Raw genomic sequence first — 21,979 nt, forward strand, 5'->3', positions numbered from 1 at the left:
GAGCAGTCGGTGCTCTTAACCACTGAGCCATCTCTCCAGCCCTCGTTCTATATCTAATCCTGTCACCTTGTTTGTCTCTGCATTTGCAAAACAGGTTGCCAGAGAGAAAATGAAAAGTTTGCATGTCCTCCCCGCCCCACCAGGATGGCACCCAATTAAAAGCCTCCTGAGTTTCGTTTCCAAAGTGTGGGCTCTTCATATGAAGGTGACCCACCAACTCTAGGTCAGCGGCTCTCAACCTTCCTTAGGCTGCGACCCTGTAATACAGTTCCTCATGAAGTGGTGACTTCCAGCCGCTGTAAAATTATTGCTACTTCTCATAACGGAAATCTTGCTATTGTTATGAGTTGTAAAATAAATAGTGCCCTCCCCAACCCTGTGAAAAAGTCATTCCACTTCCAAAGGGGTCGAGACCCACAGGTTGAGAACCATGGATTTAGACCAAGCTCCTCTGTCATACTTTCTTGGTAGTGCTCCTGTCCCTGTGTGGGAACCCAGCCTTGTCTAGTACTAAAACTTACAATTCAGAGAAACTCTACCTCTGGGCATGGGGTTGTATTCTCCAGAGACTAGTGGACCCTTGACCTTACCACATGGACTTGTGTGTTTCCATCCTGTGATTGAGCATTGGTCACTGCCAGAATACGCTTGCAGGAAGCAGATTCTCCCCTCCCTCGTCTGACTGGTGAGGTCTCACTTGGACCTCCCGGGCAGACACTGGAGAGTAACGGGTTTTGGCTGTCCCCAGGCCTGTGATAGCTTCAAAGAATGATAAGCTCGAGCTACAAGACTGCTTGGAGTTCAGTAGGACAGCAAAGGTAAGATGTGGAGTGCTCTATGACACTGGGACCATGGCTCTCTCCTCATGGTGCCTGCTCATTCCCTCACGGACTCCTGGTGCTGGGCCTCTTTCTGTCTCTCCTTCCAGTGCAGAGTAGGTGATGCTCTGGATAACTGAGAACTAGATGCCACCGAACTCTGCGTGGTTAATGTTGGACACACAGGGCCGTGCTGCAGATGCTCTGAGGACTAACAGTGCTGGATGCCGCTGCAAAAGGCTATGTGCTGTGAAGTCACAGACACGCAGGAGGGCCTCCATGTCTGCCTAAGGCACAGGCCTGCTGCTCAAGTTCTGGTGGCATTCTGAATCCAGATGCTTTCTGCTCTTTCACGACCCTTCTGTCAGTAACTGCTGTCTTGGCCCCCATGTGATCCTTCACAGTCACTTTTGGATAAATGTATGTGTCTGGTCCTCCCTGTTCATTGACTTGGCATTTGTGGGACACATAAAGAATCCCTTCCAGTCTGTCTTTCTTTCCTCTCCCTGTGTATGTCTGTCCCTGCCACCTTTCCAAACCCATGGCTTCTGTCCTCTGTCCCCTCTGGATGCTTCTGAGCCCGAGCCCACTTGGAAGCCTTCTGTGCTCACCCTGCGATGTTTTGTTCTCCAGTTAAAGAAAGTGCAGACAATAACCACCAAGTCGAACTCCATCAGACAGGGGAAAAACCAGCTTTTCCCTGTAGTCATGAACGGCAAGGATGACGTTCTGTGGTGCACTGAGCTCGAAAGGTGAGCGCATTAGTTACTTTTCTGTTGCTGTGATAAGACACTAGGACCGAGGACATTTCTAAAACAAAGAGTTTCTTTGTGCTTACACAAGAGAGACAAGAGTCTATCAAGCAGGGCAGTAGGAAGCATGGCAGGCAGGGATGGTGGCTGGTGTGGCAAGCTGAGAACTTACATCTTGAGCTGCAATCATGACAGCAGAGAGAGAGAGAGAGAGAGAGAGAGAGAGAGAGAGAGAGAGAGAGAGAGAGAGTACTAGACATGGTAGAATCTTTAAACTCACAAAGCTCTTCCCTGCTATAGCAAGGCCACATCTTCTAAACCTTCCAAACGGCATCACCAACTGGGGACTGTATTCAAATGTCAGAGCCGATGGGGTGTTTATCATTCTAATCCCCACAGTGGGCAAGGCTATACTTGGAAAGGGAATCTGTGGGTCAGAGACAGGAAGGGAATGTGTGGTCAGAACCAGCAGCACACACAGCAGTTGCTTGTCTCCATTCATCAAGGCCCCAGTGGCCCTAGGTAGTGGGGTCAGCATAATAATGCATTTTTCAGAATTAGTTTTGATTTCCCCACAGAAATGGTGACACGTTGATGACGAGAAATCTCAAGCATAAGGTCATTATATAGTGAGATAGTGCTGCTTGTCTGCCATCTGCACTGCTCAGACAATTTTCTGTTCCAACCTCCTGGGTTCTTAGGAGATTGGGAAACCCCACAGCTCTTATGGCCACACTCCTCACGGGGTGGCTGACCCTCCTTGGTCACAGTCTGTCTTTAACCTTACATTTTATTGGGCTAAGTTTTCTATTGTCACGTGAAGACCATCTCTTGGATTTCAAGTTTGTTTGTTTTTTTTAATGTTAGCTTTGTTCTGAAGACTTTTATAGTAACTATTTTCATTATAAATTTCAGTTCTGGTTTGCTTTCTTTTTTAATGAATAGATTTAATACAAATGTATTTTTTGGGGGGGGTGGGAGGCAAAGTCTCACTCCATAGCTAGTCTACTCGGTAGCCAGCCTGGAACTCAGTATGTAGCCTAGGTTGGCTACAAATTATCTTGCTTCTGTCTCTCATTATACTCTTCAGTGCAGCACTATCGGCATGAACTAAACACAGCCTGGAAAGTTCCTTTCTGGGCTGGTGAGAGAGAACAGCAGGTAAAGGCGCTTGTCACTCAAGCTAGACAACCTTAACTGGACCCAGAAAAGTTGTCCTCTGACATCCACATACAAACACATACACACATGCATATACACCAACTAAATTTAAACAGTCGAAACAACCATTTCTGATTCATAGAAGAAACTGTAGATAACATTGCTCAGTCTCTCCATGAGGTGGACTCTTCTGATCTGGAAAGCCTAGCAAGAAATGTGATTTATGTGATGGTGATAGTACATGACCACAGACAGGTGATTCTGAGGCTTGGTGCAGAGCGATGATACAGTGTTGCTGTCAAAGCAAAGGGCAATCCTGGGGTCAGCCACGACTCCATTGTGCTGTTCCTAGAATTCATTATGAGCTATAAGCGAGCCTTTCTTTAAAATGTTATTACATGTGCATTGCTGTTTTCCCTCTATCTATGTCTATGCTTGGACCAATGTCATAGGCAGACTGAATTCCAAATTGTACTCAACTGAATTGGGGTTGAAAATCTGGGGTGTGTGTGTGTGTGTGTGTGTGTGTGTGTGTGTGTGTGTGTGTGTCTGACATTGTTTTTTCTTAAAGAAACTGCAGGGCTGAGGTGATGGTTTGTCCCGCAAGTGTGTAGATTTGAGCTTGATGCAGGTGTGGTAGGTAGAGCAGGAGGATCCCTGGGGCTTGTTGGTCAGTCAGTCTAGCCTAATCTGAAAATTCCAAGAGGCTCTGTCTCAAAAAAAAAAAAAAAGTGGATGTATGTCCATTAGAAATAACTCTAAGGACTGAGGATACCTCTAGCCACACTTACACACATACATTTCTCTATCCCAAGAAATTGCTAAACTTCTCCCATTGTGTTTTGAAGTCAAATACAAGACTGGCAATCATTCATGGATTAATTAACACCAGGCCTTTAAGAATGGTCCCTGGGCTCTTTCCTTCCTCTGCAGCAATCCTACTGCCAGAACTTCACCATGTCCATTCTCAAGATCCATGCCAGAGAGATCTTTGACTCCCATGGGAATCCCACCATTGAGGTGGATCTCTACACCGCAAAAAGTCTCCTCCATGCTCCAGTGCCCAGCGGTGCGTCCACTGGCATCTACAAGGCCCTAGAACTCCGAGACGATGATAAGACCCACTTCATGGGGAAGGGCATCTCAAAGGCTGTTGAGCACATCAATAACACGATTGCACCTGCTCTGGTTAGCAAGAAACTGTTGTGGAGCAGGAGAAGATTGACCAGCTGATGATCGAGATGGACGGCACGGAGAATAAATCTAAGTTTGGTGCAAACGCCATCCTGGGAGTGTCCCTGGCTGTCTGCAAGGCTGGTGCCGTGGAGAAGGGGGTGGCCCTTTACCGTCACATTGCTGACTTGGCCGGCAACCCTGAAGTCATCCTGTCCGTCCCAGCTTTCAATGTGATCAACGGTGGTTCTCACGCTGGCCACAAGCTGGCCATGCAAGAGTTCATGATCCTGCCTGTGGGGGCATCCTCTTTCTGGGAAGCCATGCGCATTGGAGCAGAGGTTTACCACAACTTGAAGAACGTCATCAAGGGAAAGACGCCACCAATGTGGGTGATGAGGGTGGATTCGCACCTAACAGCCTGGACAAAGAAACACTGGAGCTGCTCAAGTCTGCCATTGCAAAGGCCGGCTACACTGACCAGGTTGTCATCGGCATGGATGTGGCTACCTCCGAGTTCTACAGGGCTGGCAAGTATGACCTGGACTTCAAGTCTCCAGATGACGCCAGCCGGTACATCACACCCAACCAGCTGGCCGACCTGTACAAGTCCTTCATCAAGGACTACCCAGTGGTGTCCATTGAAGATTCCTTTGACCAGGACTACTGGGATGCCTGGCAGAAGTTCACAGCTACTGCAGGCATCCAGGTGGTGGGGGATGACCTCACAGTGACCAACCCTAAGCGGATCGCCAAGGCTGCAGGCGAGAAGTCCTGCACTGCCTCCTGCTCAAAGTGAACCAGATTGGCTCTGTGACTGAGTCTCTGCAGGTGTGTAAGCTGGCCCAGTCCAATGGCTGGGGTGTCATGGTATCCCATCGATCTGAGGAGAATGAGGACACTTTCATTGCCGACCTGGTGGTGGGGCTCTGCACTGGGCAGATCAAGACTGGTGCCCCCTGCCGATCTGAGCGCCTGGCCAAGTACAGTCAAATCCTTAGCATCGAGGAGGAGCTAGGCAGCAAAGCCAGGTTTGCTGGCAGGTCCTTCAGGAACCCCCTGGCCAAGTAAGGCATGGGCCGGAGATCTGTGGAGCTACCAGATCCTCTGTCCCTGATGTCATCCAGGCAGCTCAAGGCTGGCCCAGTGCTTGCCCCTCCCATGTCACTGCTTCCTTAGACGTCCACCCCTGACCACATGGAGCCCTGCTGGAGCCCCCAGCTTTGTAATCATGTGATCGGTCTGAATCATTGTTCCTGTCACCTGACTTTCCAGCTAGTGTCTGGAGCCCTCAGAACTCCAGCCTAATCTCTAGGGTGCCCACACCATCAAGACTCCCCCAGTGGTTTACATGCAAAAATAAAAGCCGCAGAAGCACACCCCCCCCCAAAAAAAAGAAGAACGGTCCCTGGGCAGCAGCACATAAGGATCTGGGCACAGTCCCTGAGCAGGAGACACAAGACAGCACCAGTGCCCTGTGACTCAACAACCAGCGGTCAGCAAGTGTCCTTAGGAAGCAGAGGAACTAGCAGTCTGGAAGGGTCCTTTAAGCCCAATCGTCCGGACAGAAGGCATGGGGAAGGGTAACTGCGGGCAGAGGCAGTGACAACCTGATAGCTTTACTAGGCCTGGACTTGCAGAACACAGCTGTTCTTGGTGTGCTGGGGACATATATGGGCCCTTCTAACCTCCTGTCTTTTCTCTCTGTCTCTCCCAGGATCTTCGGCTTCCCGGCTCACTACACGGATGTGTCCAACATGGGCCGTAGTGCCCGCCAGAAGCTGCTGGGAAAGTCCTGGAGTGTGCCAGTCATCAGACACCTGTTTGCCCCCTTGAAGGACTACTTTGCATGTGAATAGTTCTACCCAGGACTGGGGAGCTCTGGGGTCTTGAGGTTAATGCCAGGAATTAGGAGTCATACTGATCCTTGAAGCACCCCAGCCCTGCCTTTCCTTGGCTCACCTTTGTGGGCTCTCACTTTATAGTCAGCTCTCTCCTGCTCAGTGATAGCAGTGCCTCCTGGCCCTACAGGGGAGCTTCCTGTGCACGGCTCAGACTAGCATCTTAGAGCGGCCCAACATGCTTCTCATGGTTTTCTCGACCAAGACTTTAAAACCAAGCCAGGTGGTAGTGGTGCACGCCTTCAACCCCAGTATTTGGGAGGCAGAGACAAGGATCTGTGAGTTCAAGGTTAGCCTGGTCTAAAAGTGAGTTCCAGGACAGCCTGGGTTACACAGAGAAACCCTGTGTTGAAAAACCAAAACCATCTAACCAGCCAACCAACCAACAAACCCAACAAACAATAGGGGAGCCATGTGATGACATGGGGAAAACGTGCTTTGTTTCCACAGTTTTTCTGCATTTTTAGGCAGAAGCATAGAGTTTGCAGTTTGTTTAAATATTAAAGTCAATATTTCCAACAATAATCTCATCTGCACTTTGTTTTTCTGTGGAAGTAAGCTGTTGGCTATCCATGCATCAAGCACAGGGATGACTGTGGTCCCCAGGGGCTCATGGAACTTGAGATCTCTTTGCCATGCCCTTAGAACTCCACCATCAGCATCCCCCAAGGGGCTCCTGACAGTCCTTGCTTCTGCTTCATTTGCTGCTGCTCCGGGGATGACAGCGGGCTAAAAAGGCCCATTTAAACCTTGGTAGTCTAGTTTTATTTTCTGTTGCTCTTGTCTGCTGGGCCCAGTGGCACAGGTTTAATGCCAGCATTGGGGAGGCGGAGACAGGCCGGTCTTCAGGTCTATATATTAAGTTCCAGGCCAGCCAAGGCTATACAGAGAGATGCTGTCTAAAACAAAGCAACCCCTCCCCTATAGAAAACCAAAACCAAACAAAACCCCACATTGTGACCAAAAGCAACTTAGAAAGGGCTTATTTGTTTTACATTTCCAGGTCACGCACCATCACTGAGAAAAGTCAGGGCAGGAACTGAACCAAAACCATGGAGAAATGCTGCTTACTTGCTCACTCATTGGTTAACTCAGTTAGCTTTCCTATACAGCCCAGGCCCACTCACCTAGGGACAGTGATGCCCACAGTGGGCTGGGCCCTCCCATACCAATCATCAATCAAGATGATCTTTCACAGACATTGCCACAGACTAATCTGATTTGGACACTCCTTCAATGGTGACTCCAGATTGTGTCAACTTGACAATTCAAACTCACTAGGACATTTGGAGAAGGCTTGATTGTCACACCCATCTCTAGATGTCTGAGGATGCTAAGAGAACACGCATGCAGAAGAACATGCTTCCTGATTTCTACAGCTTCTCACAACTTCCATGAGATTCTGCTGAACCTTGCTGCTCAGTTATCCAGCTGACATGGTGTGGGGTAGCTACCTTTAGTGACCAGGCCATTTGGGAATGGCTCTTGTGATTCTAACATGCTTTTTAAGTTTTTAATTTCAATTCTCATGAACATGACCACCACCACCACCACCACCACCACCACCACCACCACCACCACCACCACCACCATCACCATCATCATCACTGTGTATGTGTAAAGCACAGCATGTGTGTGGAGGTCACAAGATAATTTTGTGGGATAGGCTCTCTTTTCACCTTTACATAGGCTCTGGGCATCACATTCAAGTCAAAAGTGGGTACAGCAGGGCAGGCACCCACTGGACCATCTCACAGACACTTAACATAATCTTTTATCAAGACTGTGGTTTACAGTGAGTTGAATGCACAGACTAACGTCATATTTATTGACCATTTAAAGATATACTTGTTCCTTCACAGTTAAAACTGCAACTGCCTCTGGTAGCTCCTCCTTAGTTTAGCTGGAGTCAGCTAGCATCCAAGGTGTCTTAGTCAGGGTTTTACTGCTGTGAAGAGACACCATGACCAAGGCAACTCTTAAAAGGACAACATTTAATTGGGACTGGCTTACAGGTTCAGAGGTTCAGTCCAATATCATCAAGGTGAGAACATGGCAGCATCCAGGCAGCCATGGTGAAGGAGGAGCTGAGAGTTCTGAATCTTTATCTGAAGGCCACTGGGAGAAGACTGGCTTCCAGCCAGCTAGGATGAGGGTCTTAAGCACATGCCCACAGTGACACACTTACTCCAATAAGGCCATACCTTTTAATAGTGCCACTCCCTGGGCCAAGTATATGCAAACCACCACACAAGACGCTACACACCCAGAGCCCACTGTGACATGCTCCCACCTTTAGCTAAGAAGGGGCCAGGGAGAGCATTGCTCACTTACTAGCATGTAGAATAGAGAGTAAGAAGTACATGGGGGTGCATGTGACCCCCTATCAAACTCACACTGATCCTCTCTGCCTCATGGTGTGTCATGGCTTGTCATGATACCTTCATAGGTCACAGTCTCACAGGGTCTGGCTCAGAGCAGACAAGGTGGGGAAGAAGCTTTGCAAGTGGAAGAATGGGAAACCACAGAGGTTATTAGAAAGCTACCCCCGACTAGAGCTTCCCTGGGGAGATTTGCCATGGTGACACAACAATTAGCAAAAGTTGGGGCCTGTATCCTCTACTCCCTGAGGACTCCAGACCCAAGGGATGGCTGCCACACAATCAAGCCATCTTGTATACAGCACTGTACCAAATGCCAGGACAGGATGAAGCAAAATAAACAGCTCCCTCCTCAGACTCTCAAGAGAAGAGGCCGACAGGCCCTCCAGGTGAGGGGGTCTGGGGTGTCTCAGCCTGCTTGTGGGGCAGATGGTGGAGGTCTTGAGGGAGCTGTTGTAATCTGTCATTCTTCTCTGGACGGGCTAGGCTTGAATTTGGGTGACCAAAGCTGTGCAGCTATAGGAAAATATGAAGATATTGGGACAAAGGTTGGGGTTGGCATCCCATGTAGGCCTTGCCTCGTGCTCTTGTGGGCTTGTGTCTGGGGTCTGACACATTGCTGTGTTGTCTGGAGCAGATGTTTTAATTTCCAGAGTTTTTAAATTCGCATTTGAAAGGTGGGAATGGCACACCCCGTGTACCACTGGGTTAGTGAAGTCCTTGGGAGGGATCTGGAGAAAATGCTTTGCTTGGTGCCTTACGGGCAGCAAGGCTTACACTTGTGATAGACGGCATCCAGAAACCGAAGGCCATCCATCATCTCCGTGTTAAAGGCAATGAGGATGGTGGTAATGAGAGCGGCAGGCAACAGTTAAGAATCATGATGTCCTTAGAAAGGACCGGGCAGTATCACCCAGATGTTCAGCAGCTGCTTACTGATGCTAGTGCTGGCAACAGCAGGCACTGCGGTCTCCGTGCCCCTTGTTAGGAAAGAAGTTGAGGCTTTGGGTGCAAGGTTAGGATCTTGTCTGGGTTTCAGACCTGGTCCCGGGTCAGCCCCATGGCTGTGATGATGGTGATTCTCCCGTTTTTCTTCCATCCTTCTTGTTTTCTACTAAGTGGTTAAGGGTCTGCACCGGGTGTTTTTGGTTCTTTATCCCTCTCTGGAGCCAGGTGATCTGGGTTCCTGTGCCGGTGGCCCATCCCTCCGTGTGAACAAGGGCATTCTGGTATCTTCTTTGGGCCTCTCCATTCCCCAGCTATGGAGTCTCAGCCTTTCGGGCTCAGCCTTTTGTGGCTCAAATGATTGTTTGGGAAGCAAGGCTGAGAGCTGTTATTTCCTAGCAACTGCTGGGAGGCCTGACCACTGCAATTAGAGGGAAGAGGGCTGGGAGAGGCCCCTTCACGGGGTCACACAGGCTTAGGGGTAGCAAGTAGAAGTCTCATCCCCAAAGCCAATCTATCTTTGCTCTTTGATTCTGCTTGGGACTTGTCTTGCTTGGCTTGGTAGACAATCTGGGCAGCCTTTGGCATTTGTACAATGTTACCTTCTTGCTACCTTTTCACGTTTCATCCGGTTCCACTGCTCTTCTTTCTCTTTTCCTATCTTGCTTCCCTGCTTTCTGATTTTCCTGTCAAAATTTATTGAGTTTTAAACTTGGAATTAAATTTATTATTATTAGTTGTTTTTTGAGACAGGGTCTCACTGTGTCGTCCTGGCTGTCCTAGAACTCACTCTGTAGACCTGGCTGGCCTTGAACTCAGAGATCTGCTTCCCTCTGCCTCTCTAGTGCTGGGATTAAAGGTGTATGTCACCACCACTACCCAGCAAGCTAATTTTTTTATATGTATTAATTTGTGTGTGTGTGTGTGTGTATGTGTGTGTGTGTGTGTGTGTGTGTACAGAGTAACTTGTATCCAGACTGGACTTGAAGTTGTGATCCTCTTGCCTTCAGCTGCAAAGTGCTGGGATTCGAGGCTGGGGTCACCATACCCAGTTTCTAAACCGTTTGCCTGTCAGGATGGAATTCTCTTTTCCACTTATTTTCTGGCCTTCTCTGATCAACATGTGAGGAGAAGATTAACTCGGTGTGTTAGTTACTTACCTTGTTACTGAGAGCAAGTCCATCAGGTGTGTCAGGACAGCATGGTGACAGGCCTCTCTGTGGAGCTGTGAGCATGTGGCAGTGCATTCACATCCCAGTGGCAGAGGAAACAGACAAAGGGTAATGCCAGCATTCAGGTGGCTTTCTTCTTTCCCCCTTTCCGGTTCAGTCCAGAACCCCAGGCTATGGGAAGGTCCCTTCCATGCTCAGCATGGGTCTTCGTCCTCAGTTAAACCTCTTGGAAAATGTCCTGCCCTTGCAGTCACGACTAGACTCTAAAGATCAAATTGTCACTACAGATTAATGGCAGACTGATCAGGCCATGAGTGCTTCTCTCTTCTGTCATGGAGTCTGTGTGAGTTTTATTTCACAAGCTCTGATTCTGACACCTCCTGAGACTGCTGTGTTCTGGAACTGAGTCTGTATTTCACTCCTGTACTAGAAGCACCCCCACCTGAGCCCAGATAAGAGGATGTAGCCCAGGCTGGCCTCGATCGCATAGTCTTCCAACCTCAGCTCCCAAATGCTAGGATTTCAGGTGTGTACCACCACAGCCCTCTTGAAGAACTACTGACCTTTCCCAATGACCTCATCCCCACATTAATGACTTCACATCCTAAGCAGAATGCCTGTAGAGAATGAAATGACGAAGTTATACAATTTGATAATTGACATGAAGGAGAAGGACTCAGACCTCACTGACATTTATTGAGCAGTTACTGTGTGCAAGGTGCTAAGAACTTTACGCAGGGCTAGGGTAAAGTGCTTGCCATCCATGCATGAGGGACAATGTTTGGATCCTGTCTTAGGGTCTTATTGCTGTGAAGAGACACCATGAGTTCTACATCTTCACCCGAACAGACTGAGCATCCTCAGGCAGCTAGGAGGAGGGTCTTCAAGCCCCCCCCCCAGTGACACACTTCCTCCAACAAGGCCACACCTTCTAATTGTGCCACTCTCTGAGCCAAGCATATGCAAACCATCACAGATCCTCAGGATCCCCCCACTCCCCCCCAAAAAAGCCTAGAGGGTAAGCAGCCCCTCCATAATCTCAGTACTTGGGAAGCAGAGGCAAGGATCCACAGGGTAAGCTAACTGGCTAGACCAGAGAATTGGTGAGTTCAAATGCTTCAAGTTCACCCTGCTTCAGTATACAGGGTGAAGAGTGATGGTGGAAGATTCTTGATATCAACTCTGGGCTTCCATACCTGGGCATAGATATGCATGCACACTGGCACACGCATACAAACATGCATGCACACACATATACACGGGCATAAAAAATTAAATGTGCAAAAGAAGAAAAACTCGATACAGACCTATTTTCTCCCAGGGGTGCTGGAGGACCCTTGTATCTGTTAGACAACTACTCTACTGTTAAGCTACGATCCCAGTCAGTACATAGCTTATTTAATTTCAATTCCTAGCAGAGGCAGGGCTTAAACCCAGATCTACTAGCCTTGTTACTTTGAATGTCTTTAGTGTAAAATGACATTATCAAGGTTGCCCTGAAGCATTTGCAAATATTTTGGGTTGATTATTGTTGTCGATCCTTCATTATAATGTTAATTTTTTAAGAGTCTCACATAGCCTGGGCTGTACATGGAGTTCCTGACCCACTACATTCCGAGGTCACAGCATGCTCTGCTGTTTCCTCTTGTTGTATTTCTATATATTAACCCTTTTAAAAGGGTGGTAGCTCATCTTTTGGGACCAGTGTCAACTCTGGGACATCTTCCCGTGCTGCAGAGTGAAGTCGAGTCTCTTGTAATACGCTTGGAGTTCTATTCACCATGGAAACTGGCAGTGTGCAGGCTGGGAAGGCAGCTGGCCCAGTGATCACCTAGCCCGCCCAAAGCCCTAGGTTTGATCCCTAGTATCACATAAAGTGGGCGTGGTAACACACAACTGTAATCCCAGCACTCAGGAGGTGGAGGCTGGAGGATCATTAATAAGTCATCCACTGTTCCCTTTTCAGATTCCTAGCCAGTCCTGGCCTTCAGCAACTGGGACTAGGCCCAGACTCTCTGGGAACCTGTGCACACAATGTAAGCACCTTGCTATACACTACCTTTGCCTAGTCCTTACTCTGATCTTTTAGTAAACCAAGTTTTGAGTCACTGATGTATCTACTTTGTCTCCTCTTCCAGAGTAGAAACTGTAGGAGGCCAAGGGCTATGTTTAGTTTTAGCTCACCAGCAAATGCCCTAGGACCTGTTTAGTTAGAGAGAAGAAATGCTGGCAGCCAAGCCTGGTGGTACAGGCCTGGAATCTGAAAAGTAGCAACAGCAGGGTCAAGAGTTCAAGGTTATCCTCAGCTACATAGGAAGCTGGAGACTCATCTGAGCTATGTTAAACCCTGTCTCAAAAAGAATTGAGGCTTATGAATAAGAGCTATTGTGGCAGAGAAAGCATTCTGTGACCTGGATCCAATGCTGTGATTCTGGGCAAGTCAACTGGCTTCTCTGAGCCTGCTTCCTCTGCTATGAAAAGGTGCAGTTCATCCTTTTATCCTACACACAAGCACTGAGACACAGTCTGGAGCTAGAACCAGAAACCACCTCTATGCGAAAGCAGAAGATAAAGGCATTAAAAGGGAAACTTCTTTTGCAGTGCTAAGAATAAACCGGATGATATTGCAGGTTCTCTTAAATGGTGACTTCGTTTTTTATTAAGGTGCTGTGCTGGGCAGTTTTTATATCACCTTGACACAAGCTAAGGTCATCTGAGAGGAGGAAAGCTCAATTAAGAAAATGCCTCCATAAGACAAGCCTGTAGTGTTTTCTTAGTCATTGATCAAGGAGTCTCAGCCCATTGTGGGTGTGGCTAGGTGGTCTAGGGTTGTATAAGAGAGCAGGCTGGGCAAGCCATGAGGAGTAAGCCAGTAGCCAATATCCCTCCATGGCTTCTGCATCCACTCCTGGCTCTAGGTTCCTGCCCTGTTTTCCTTCAGTGATGAACAGAGATATGTATGTGTTAGCCAAATAAACCCTTTCCTTTCCAAGATGCTTTGGTCATCTTTCATCGCAGTAATTGTAACCCTAACTAAAACAGGCCCCTGATCTTTTTTTATTAAAAGACAAAGTTTCACTGTGTACTCTCTGGCTGGCCTTGAACTCAGAGATTCACTTGACTTCTGCCTACTGAGTCCTGGGATTAAACGTTCCCACTACCATGGCAGACTAATTTATTTGTGGGCATATTTGTGTGTGTGGAGGCATGGGAGGTGGCACCACACATATGTGTTAGTCAGAGGACGATTTGCAGGACTCAGGTCTCATCTTCTATCAATGGGTCCTAGGGATTGAACTCACGTTGTCAGGTTTGGGGTCATGCACCTGCTAAAGCATTTTAACGGCTCTTTTTTCTTTTTTGAGACCAGATCTTGTTGTGTAGCTCTGGCTAGCCTGCTACTATGTAGACCATACTGGCCTTGAATTTACAGTGATTCTCTTTCCCATCCAAGTGTAGGGGAGTAGCCCAGCACTCCCAGTCAGTTTTTTTTTTTTTTTTTTTTCTTTCTGAGACAAGGTCTCATGTGTCTCAGGTTGAACTCCCAAACGGACGGTCTGGGATGATGACAAAACCATTTGCTTCTGTGGTGTTGGGGAGCGAAACCAGGGATTCATGCATGCTAGGCGAGCACTCTACCAACTAACCTTCCTTCTGAGCCCAACCAATAATCCATTTTTTGTCAAACCCATTTTCTTCTGGGCTACCGCAAACCTGAATGTGCAACTGGGCTCCGCCTCCTGATAGAACTCCCACGTCATTGGTCGTAACTGACCACGTGCCCAACAGGGCTTGCTCCCCGCCCCCGGGCATGCCAGCTGTCGATCAAGGACTCGGCCCCGCCTCCGGCTCGCGGGCCAGTCTCTATAAAAGGCCGGGCGGGCGATGACGAGCCCCTGCGTCGGCGCGTCACGGCGGGGTGCGTGTGAGGTCATCGCGCGCGGGCGGGCGGGGTCCGACGGTTTGAACGAGACGAAGACAGAACCGGAGCCGGGCGCGCGGACTGCGGACGCGGGTCCTGTGAGAGCCGGTGAGGCGGCTGGTGGGCCCGGGCGGCGGCAGCAGTCAGGAATTCACGGGAGGCGGCTCCTCGTGAGCGGTGTGGCGCCGCGCGGGCAGTGGGGAGAGGGGAAGGGCGGGGCTGTGACCCGGTGCGCGGCCTGGGCCGGGGGCGCGCGCTCCGTTGTCCCGGGGGCGGAGCGTGGGCCGGAAGTGGGGGCTGCCTAGTGGTGACCGGCGAAATCTTGGCTTTGCGGCTGGGCCCGGCGGGTGTGTATTCGCGGGCTCGCGGGCTCGCGGGCGCGCGTGCACGCTCGAGGGGCGCGGTGGGGACCCTTAGTGTAGGACGCGTCGTTGCATAATGGGTGGGAGTTGGTCCGCGGAGTTGGACCCCAGAGTGCGACCTTAGGCAGGCGCTTCAGCCTCCCGGTGCCTCAGTTTCTTCATCTGTAAAATGGAGACAGTAGGATTAAGCATAGAAAGGTCTCAGCGCGGTGCTTGGCAGAAGTAAGGCGGTCCGCGGGTGGTTTTTGAGTGCCTGGTAAATGCTAGGCCCCGTTTTCATCAGAGAGTAGACAGGCAAAGACATGCTTTCTAGGAGTCTGCTTTGTGGATAGAGAGTTAGGAGGCAAGAAAATGAATACATGGCCAAGATAATTTCTGTAATTACTGTAAAAGGGTGATACCAGTACTGCAGGGTACAGCCTGACCTCTGCACCTCAGTGATGAGGATCCGGCGGCCCATTGAGGGAAGTTAAGCTAGGCCTGATGTCTGCTGGTGATGAGATGTCTTGAAGAGCATTAATCAAGATAGCTCTTTAATGGGCACTTACTGTGTATAAGGCATTGTGTAAAGAGCTCGATGTAGCATTGTGTCATTTAATAGTTACATTGTCTTCAAGAGATGCTATCTTCCTTTCTTTTTCTTTCCCTTCTTTTGTAGTTTGCTCATTTTATTTTCTCTGTGGTGCTGGGAGTTGACTGCAGTTCCCCCACTGTGTCGCTGAACTGCTCATCACCCTTTTACGGAGGCGAGTCTGAGACTTTGAGTAGTGGAATGACTTGCCTTATGTTGCCCAGCAAGTAACTCCACTCCAGAGTCATAGCCCGTGTTACCCCTTCTCCTCCATCTAGAAACTGTTTCGTACAGGTGGGACTTTTGTTATGGTGTCAAAGTGCCAGCACATAGAAGGTGCTTCGAGGAGGTGTGCTTTTCTGTTAGGGTTTACCACTCGGATTCTTACTTAGCCTTTACCATGGCTCTTGAGGACGGTAGGGTCTTACCATTCAACAGGTGAGCCATTTCCGAGGAAAGGAAGACATGTTTCATTCAGGGTCACATAGCTCTGTTTAGTGCCACCTCCCTCCTGCCTTTCCATAGGACTCCGGGTGGTACGTGGAGAGGAATGGGGTGTACTTTATTCTTCACTGAATTGGAGTGAGTTGGGGAGCCAAGTGTGGTGGACATGCCTGTAATCCTTACACTTTAGGAGGTAGAGGCAGGAGAATCAAAAGCTGAAGGCCATCTGGCCACAGAGCTAGGTCATGAGATACTGTGTGAAAAAGCAGAGTAGAACAAGCTAGGGAGACTCCCGGGAGAGTCGCTGAAGGGTGAGAGTCTTGAGTAGACAGAAAGGGGATGTTTCCTTGTGTTGTACCTTGCTTAGCTCAGAGAGCCGGGAAAGGGTTGGGTATGTGTTGAACTCAAGGGTCTTGCATGACCGAGGCTAAGCAGTGGCCTTTTTTGTTATTTTGTTTGAGACGGGATCTTATTTTGTATCATAGGCTGGCCTAGAATGTACTATGTGTCCCACACTGGTCCTGAATTTGGAGTGGTCTCTCTGCCTCAGCTTTTTGAGTACTAGGTTTATGGGCGTAGGCCTTCACTTCTGGCTCAAACATTCTTACCAGAGAGTGAGAAAGAGCTTCGCTGGAGAGGTAGGCTCTGTTTTGACTGCCTGGAAGAGCCAATTAATTGGTTGAGTGAGTGGATGTTTATTGCACATCCACAGGGTGCCTAATCCCATGTATTTAGTAACCACAGAGCTTGTGGAGCACATGGGACCTGGTATTAATGTACTGCTAATGAAAGAGTTTGAAATTACATGATGGTGAAGGGCCATTAACCTTTTCTGAGCAGGGGTGTGGTCACGAGACATGTGTGGCTTTACCAGCTGCTTTTATTGTATGATAGCATGAGACACACAATACCCAATGTGTATGTGTATACCCGAGCTAGATTGTGAGTGGGTAGATTGTATGTAGTCTGGGAGCATGTCATTCTGTTTGGACTTAATAGCATTCTGCACACAGTATGCATTTTACTTGCTTATCCAGGAATTTTTAAACAGAAATACCTCATGTGATTGTGATTCAGAAAGTTCTTTCTGGCTGCTGTGTAGGAACAGATTGAGATAGACTAATTTGAGGGCTTGCAGGGGATCTTGAGAGGTGTTGGCAGCAGATATCGGGCACAGTTTTTAGCACTGAAGATAGCATAAAAGAGAGGCAGTCTCTTCCTGACCCCGTTTGTTGTGTGGATTCTGTGTGACAGGATGCCAGCTCTGTCCCGTATAGGTTATTTCCTATAGCTCTTTATGAGATCCTTTCAGATGGTTGTATTGATTTAGAGCTGAGGTACACCGAGTTCAGTAACTTGCCCAAAATCACAGCTAATGGAATGGACTCCGGTGTTCAAGTCCGGGTCCTCCGGTTGCTTCCTGGCCTAAATCTGGTCTGGGAGGCTCAGCAAAGGAGGAATAATGTCAATTTTAGTGTGATAACTATAGTCCCAGAGGTTTGAATGAAGTGCTCTGGAAACGTGATGAATAATTTATCTGTGGGGTGAGGAACTAAATTGTGCTGTTTTCTTGCATGGTAGTTCACTGTCTGCTGATTTGGGGAGTGTGTAGAGTATTGATGGTTAGTTAGCTTTCTGAAAAGTTTATGTAGATACCTTTGAAGACTCCACAGTCTGAAACAAGTAACATTTACCTAGCACTCATTTTGTTCAAAAGACTGTGTGAAGTGTGGGGTTGTGGGGGTGAGGGGAGGGCAGGGATATCGGGGCATAAACTGCCCTGTGTCTGTAGACCTAGTTAGTTACTTTCCTCCTGAGACGAGAACTGGGTGAGGGAGCTCAGTCTTCTGGCTGACTGGAGTTGTGTGACTCAAGACTTGCAGCAACTCCATGCAGGAGATGAGTGTGGGAAGAGCCCCTTGCACACTAGTCACTAGGTGGAGGGAGGAAGCTTCCCAAGGAGCTAAGGGCTGGGGGTCTCATGGTTGTTCTGAATTGTTATGAAGTTTATCCCTTATTCCATTGGCAAGTTTGATGCCTCAGGGAATAAGAACAATTCTAAATTTCTGGGTCACTATAAAATCTACTGTTGGGGCTGGTGAGATGGCTCAGCAGGTCCAGGTGCTTGCCAGCAAGCCTGACCAACTGAATTTGATCCTGCGAGCTACATTATAGAAGGAGAGAATCAGTTCCTGAAAGTTTTTCTTTGACCTCCACACACATGCATATATGTGCCCACAAAAACACGCAATAAAAAATACAGAGAATGAGGGAATAACTGACCGGGAATTCAGAGTACTGCACCCACATTTCCTAGTGTTTTAAATGAGATTTATAGTTGACTATAATGATTGGTACATGTAGTCCCAACTGCTTCCAAGCCTGAGGCAAGAGGACAGCATAAGCCTAGGAGTTTGAGGCAACGTGGTAAGATCTGCTTCCCAAATAAAAAGATTATTTCAGAAGTTTGACAGAAAGGTAAGGGACAGCATTTTTTGAGAAATGGGAAAATATGGCTGAGAAGGCTTGGCTGTAAATACTTAAGGCCTTTTTTTTTCTTTATCCTTGAAATGAACAGAGTAAAGTGAGCCTTAAAGAGGATTGTCAGGTGGGCTGGAGAGATGGCTCAGTGGTTAAGAGCACTGATTGCTTTTCCAGAGGTCCTGAGTTCAAATCACAGCAACCACATGGTGGCTCACAACCATCTGTGATGAGATCTGATGCCCTCTTCTGCTACAGTGTACTTATATGTAATAAATAAACCTTAGAGGATTGTCAGTTCAGTAACAAGTGTCTTCGAAAGACCTCACACTTGCTTGGCGCTCAGGTACCCTATAGTTAGTTTCTAGGGTGTGCAGGAAAGAATAGTAGGTGCCAAGGACTTTGAGAGGTTGTCACTTGACCTTACCTATGTATGGTAGTAGGCTGTTGAAACCTGTGATAGTAGATAGCAATGGGCCCAGGGCTTGGTGCATAGGTGCAGACCGGTAAGCAAAGCACTCCTGGTGAGCTGTGCCCTCAGCCCTGAGTTTGTGTGTTGTCAATGATGACTTGAGATAAGGTCCATTCTGTAGCTCATGCTGGCCTGGAACTGGAGTCCTCCTGCCTCAGCCTCCTGAGTATGGGTATGTTACCACCACACACACCTTTGTTACTTCTTTTTTGTGGTGTTGAGGATTGAGCCCAGGCATCAGATCTACCCCCTAGCCCTTGAATGAATTTTTTTGAGCAGAACGTTCTTGTTTGTGCACCAGCTTCCCTTAAAGTACATGTTTGATCCCTTGGTACCTTTTGTGGCTTGTCTTATTAAACATTTGTGCCAGTCTTATGATGTCTAAATATTAGACTGGCTGGTTTGGGGCAATTTATTTCAGGTCATTTTATGCATGGAACTCTGGCTTATGACTGGAGTCCTAGTGTCTGGTTTCACCCCTCAGGCTGTGCTAAAATTGAATATTTGTGCAGGTTTGTTCTTGGTGACCCTGGGAACTGCTTGCCCTCACTTTCATGCTTACTGTAACAGGAGCCTTCTCTCTTTACTACATGTTGTAGAAGATGGCAGTGAATGTGTACTCGACGTCAGTCACCAGTGATAACCTCAGTCGACATGACATGCTGGCTTGGATCAATGAATCTCTGCAGTTGAATCTGACAAAGATAGAACAGCTATGTTCAGGTAAGTGCCCCCCCCCCCTTTTTTTCTTCTATTTTTTAAGACACAGTTTCTCTTTTTCTTTTTTTTTTTTTTCGGAGCTGGGGACCGAACCCAGGGCCTTGTGCTTGCTAGGCAAGCGCTCTACCACTGAGCTAAATCCCCAACCCCAGTTTCTCTATATAGCTGTGGCTGTCCTAGAGCTCGCTGTATAGACCAGGCAGGCAGGCCTTTAGCTTAGAGACCCACCTGCTTCTGCCTCCTAGGTGCTGGGATTGGCTCAGGAGACCACTTTTTTAAAGTACATTAGGCTTTAGGGTTTGAGTAGGCCTCTATATGTAACCGCCACAACAAGATTATAGACTTTCTTTCAGCTTTGCCCATGCTGAGTGCTGGGACGTGTGGCTCAGTTGATAGAGTACTTACCTAGCACTCACAGCACTGGGTTTGATTCCCAAGGCTGCATTAACCTAGATGTGGAGTTCACCTGCAGGATGATCAAGGATGTTCAAGGCTTTGCGGTGGCTGCTTAGTGAATTTGAAGCCAGTCTTGTGTACATGGTGCTCTGTCTCAAAAGTAAATAAATGGATACAGTTTTTAGAAGAGCTTGCTTCTGGCCTACATGTCCACTGCCTTCTGCAGAGGCTACATCCCCTGGCCCAGCTTCTCACTCAGAGCTCATGTGGCCACAATTCCGGTTTATCTAGGACAGAACTGTTAGAGTATTCTTGTGTTAATTTTACTTTTGTTTTTTTGTTGTCTGAGCTTGAATGGTGAGCCTCATATATGCTGGACAGTGTTTTATCACTGAGTAGTGTGCCCAGCAGCTATTTTATATGAATTCATCAGGTATGATTCTTATTCCCAAGAAGAAAAGGACCGAGTCAAGTGTCTGCTGTTTTGGGGCCAGGTTCATCAAAGCTACCATTTCCCAAAGAGGCAGGGAGCAGTGAGCACAGGAGCAAAGCATGTCTGTGTGGGAATTGGACAGCATGTAGGAAAGCAGAGGGAGGAAGGGCTTATAGGAGCCCTGTTACTCAGAGAATGCTGCTGTTGGGAATTCCCTTTGTTACCTTCTCTATGTATATATCATACGTTCCTGCTTTTCATGAGAGAGTCTTCAATGTCAGTAACTTAGAAGTGATTATTTTGAAGAGCTATATGCTGTATGCTCTTTCTTTCCATGTGTTTACTGTAGTTAATTGCTCTCCTACTCATTTTTGGTCATGGATTTTTTTCCCCCATTGTTTCTTTTTATTGTGGCATGGTTAAGTACCCTTAGTATTAACCTTTTCCCCTGCTCTTTATTTATGTAAAACAGGGTCTCATTCTATAGCCCACAGGCCTGGAACTCATTCCCTGTAGCCTAGGCTGTCCTCAAATTCTTGGTGGTCCTCCTGCTTGGTTCTCTTGAGTGCAGGATTACAAGCCCATGCGGTCACCCGTTTCCTCAATGATGTCTAGACGGAGGATACTGGAGCAAACGGGATGGCTTTATGCTCTCAGTAGTTACTACTAACCATGACTGTGCTTCTCTTCGGTGGGTTATTTACTTATCTATTTTTATGTTTTATTTTTTGTATATGGATTTTTGCTTATATATATGTCTATACTATGTGCATGCAGTGCCCATGGAGGCCAGAAGAGAGTATGGGATCCCTTCCCTGGGTCTGGAGTTACAGATGGCTGTAACCCTCATGCGGGTACTGGGAGTTAAGCTTCTCTGAGAGAGCATGCAACTGCTGAGCCATCTCTCCAGTCCTCTGTCTCTCCGTGTGTCTGTGTGTCTGTCTTTCTTAAATACAAGTTTTTGTTGCAGTTACTTGTGGCTTTTGTGTGGAAGGCAGAAGATAGCAACTTGCCATCAAGTCCCTCCTACCATGTGGGTCCCAAGGGTTGTCAGGCTTGATGGCAAGTGCCTTTACCTGCTAAGGCCAGTTTAGCCTTTTACTGATCACTGACCTGTATTTCTTTTTCTTTTTGAGTCAGGTTTCAGGTAGCTCAGGCTAGCTTCAAACTTGATTACGTATAAGTGTGACCTTGAATCTTATCTTCTGGGACTATAGATGTGAATTACCACAACCCAGTTTTTTACTGGCTTAGAGAGTTCTACTAACTTTGGATACACTAAAGAGCTTATCAGGGTGTTTTTTTCTCTCTCTCTCTGTGTGTGTGTGTGTGTGTGTGTGTGTGTGTGTGTGTGTGTGTGTGTGCGCGCGCATGCGCGCGCGCGCACTTGAGAGAGAAGGGGGGGAGGTATCATTGGAGGGTGTGGATACGAATGTCTGTGTATTTGTATTTGGAAGCCATCAGTGTCGTGTCTGTCTGTTGCTTTCCCCCTTGAGTTGCCTTGAGACAGGATCTGACACTGATCTGGAGGGGGAAACTTGTTGTTTTGACTAGGCTTTCCGTCTTAGGTAGACTGACTGGTGAGGTCTTGATCTGCTGGTCTCCCCCCACCAATGCTGGAGTTATAGGCATGTGCATCCTGCCTGTTTCTTAACATGGGTGTTGGGGGGATTCAAACTTGGATATTTTCCAGTGTGCCTGTGTAGCAAATGCTCTTACCCACTGAGCTGTCTCCCTAGCCTTGCATGTCACGACTGTTAAGACTGGATCTGCGGGGCTGGGGATTTAGCTCAGTGGTAGAGCGCTTACCTAGGAAGCGCAAGGCCCTGGGTTCGGTCCCCAGCTCCGAAAAAAAAGAACCAAAAAAAAAAAAAA

At 47.9% G+C, this 21,979-nt stretch overlaps 1 protein-coding gene and 1 pseudogene across 4 annotated transcripts in view; both read left to right on the top strand.

Annotated features, from left to right (window-relative positions):
* Nucleotides 1-5,974, top strand: part of Dnmt3b-ps1 (DNA methyltransferase 3B, pseudogene 1) — a 58,200-nt pseudogene extending 52,226 nt beyond the window's left edge.
* Nucleotides 5,975-14,268: 8,294 nt separating this feature from the next.
* The window catches only part of Mapre1 (microtubule-associated protein, RP/EB family, member 1), a 28,093-nt gene continuing 20,382 nt past the window's right edge, over nt 14,269-21,979 (top strand). The window contains 2 exon segments of one of the 4 annotated variants that reach the window (NM_001429679.1): nt 14,269-14,333; nt 19,126-19,278. In NM_001429679.1, coding sequence (NP_001416608.1) covers nt 19,158-19,278 — 121 coding nt within the window. In that variant the 5' untranslated portion in view covers nt 14,269-14,333; nt 19,126-19,157. 4 annotated transcript variants of the gene reach the window in all.

The sequence above is a fragment of the Rattus norvegicus genome, chromosome 3, assembly GCF_021556685.1.
Source record: "Rattus norvegicus strain SHRSP/BbbUtx chromosome 3, alternate assembly SHRSP_T2T, whole genome shotgun sequence".
NCBI classification, from domain to species: domain Eukaryota; kingdom Metazoa; phylum Chordata; class Mammalia; order Rodentia; family Muridae; genus Rattus; species Rattus norvegicus.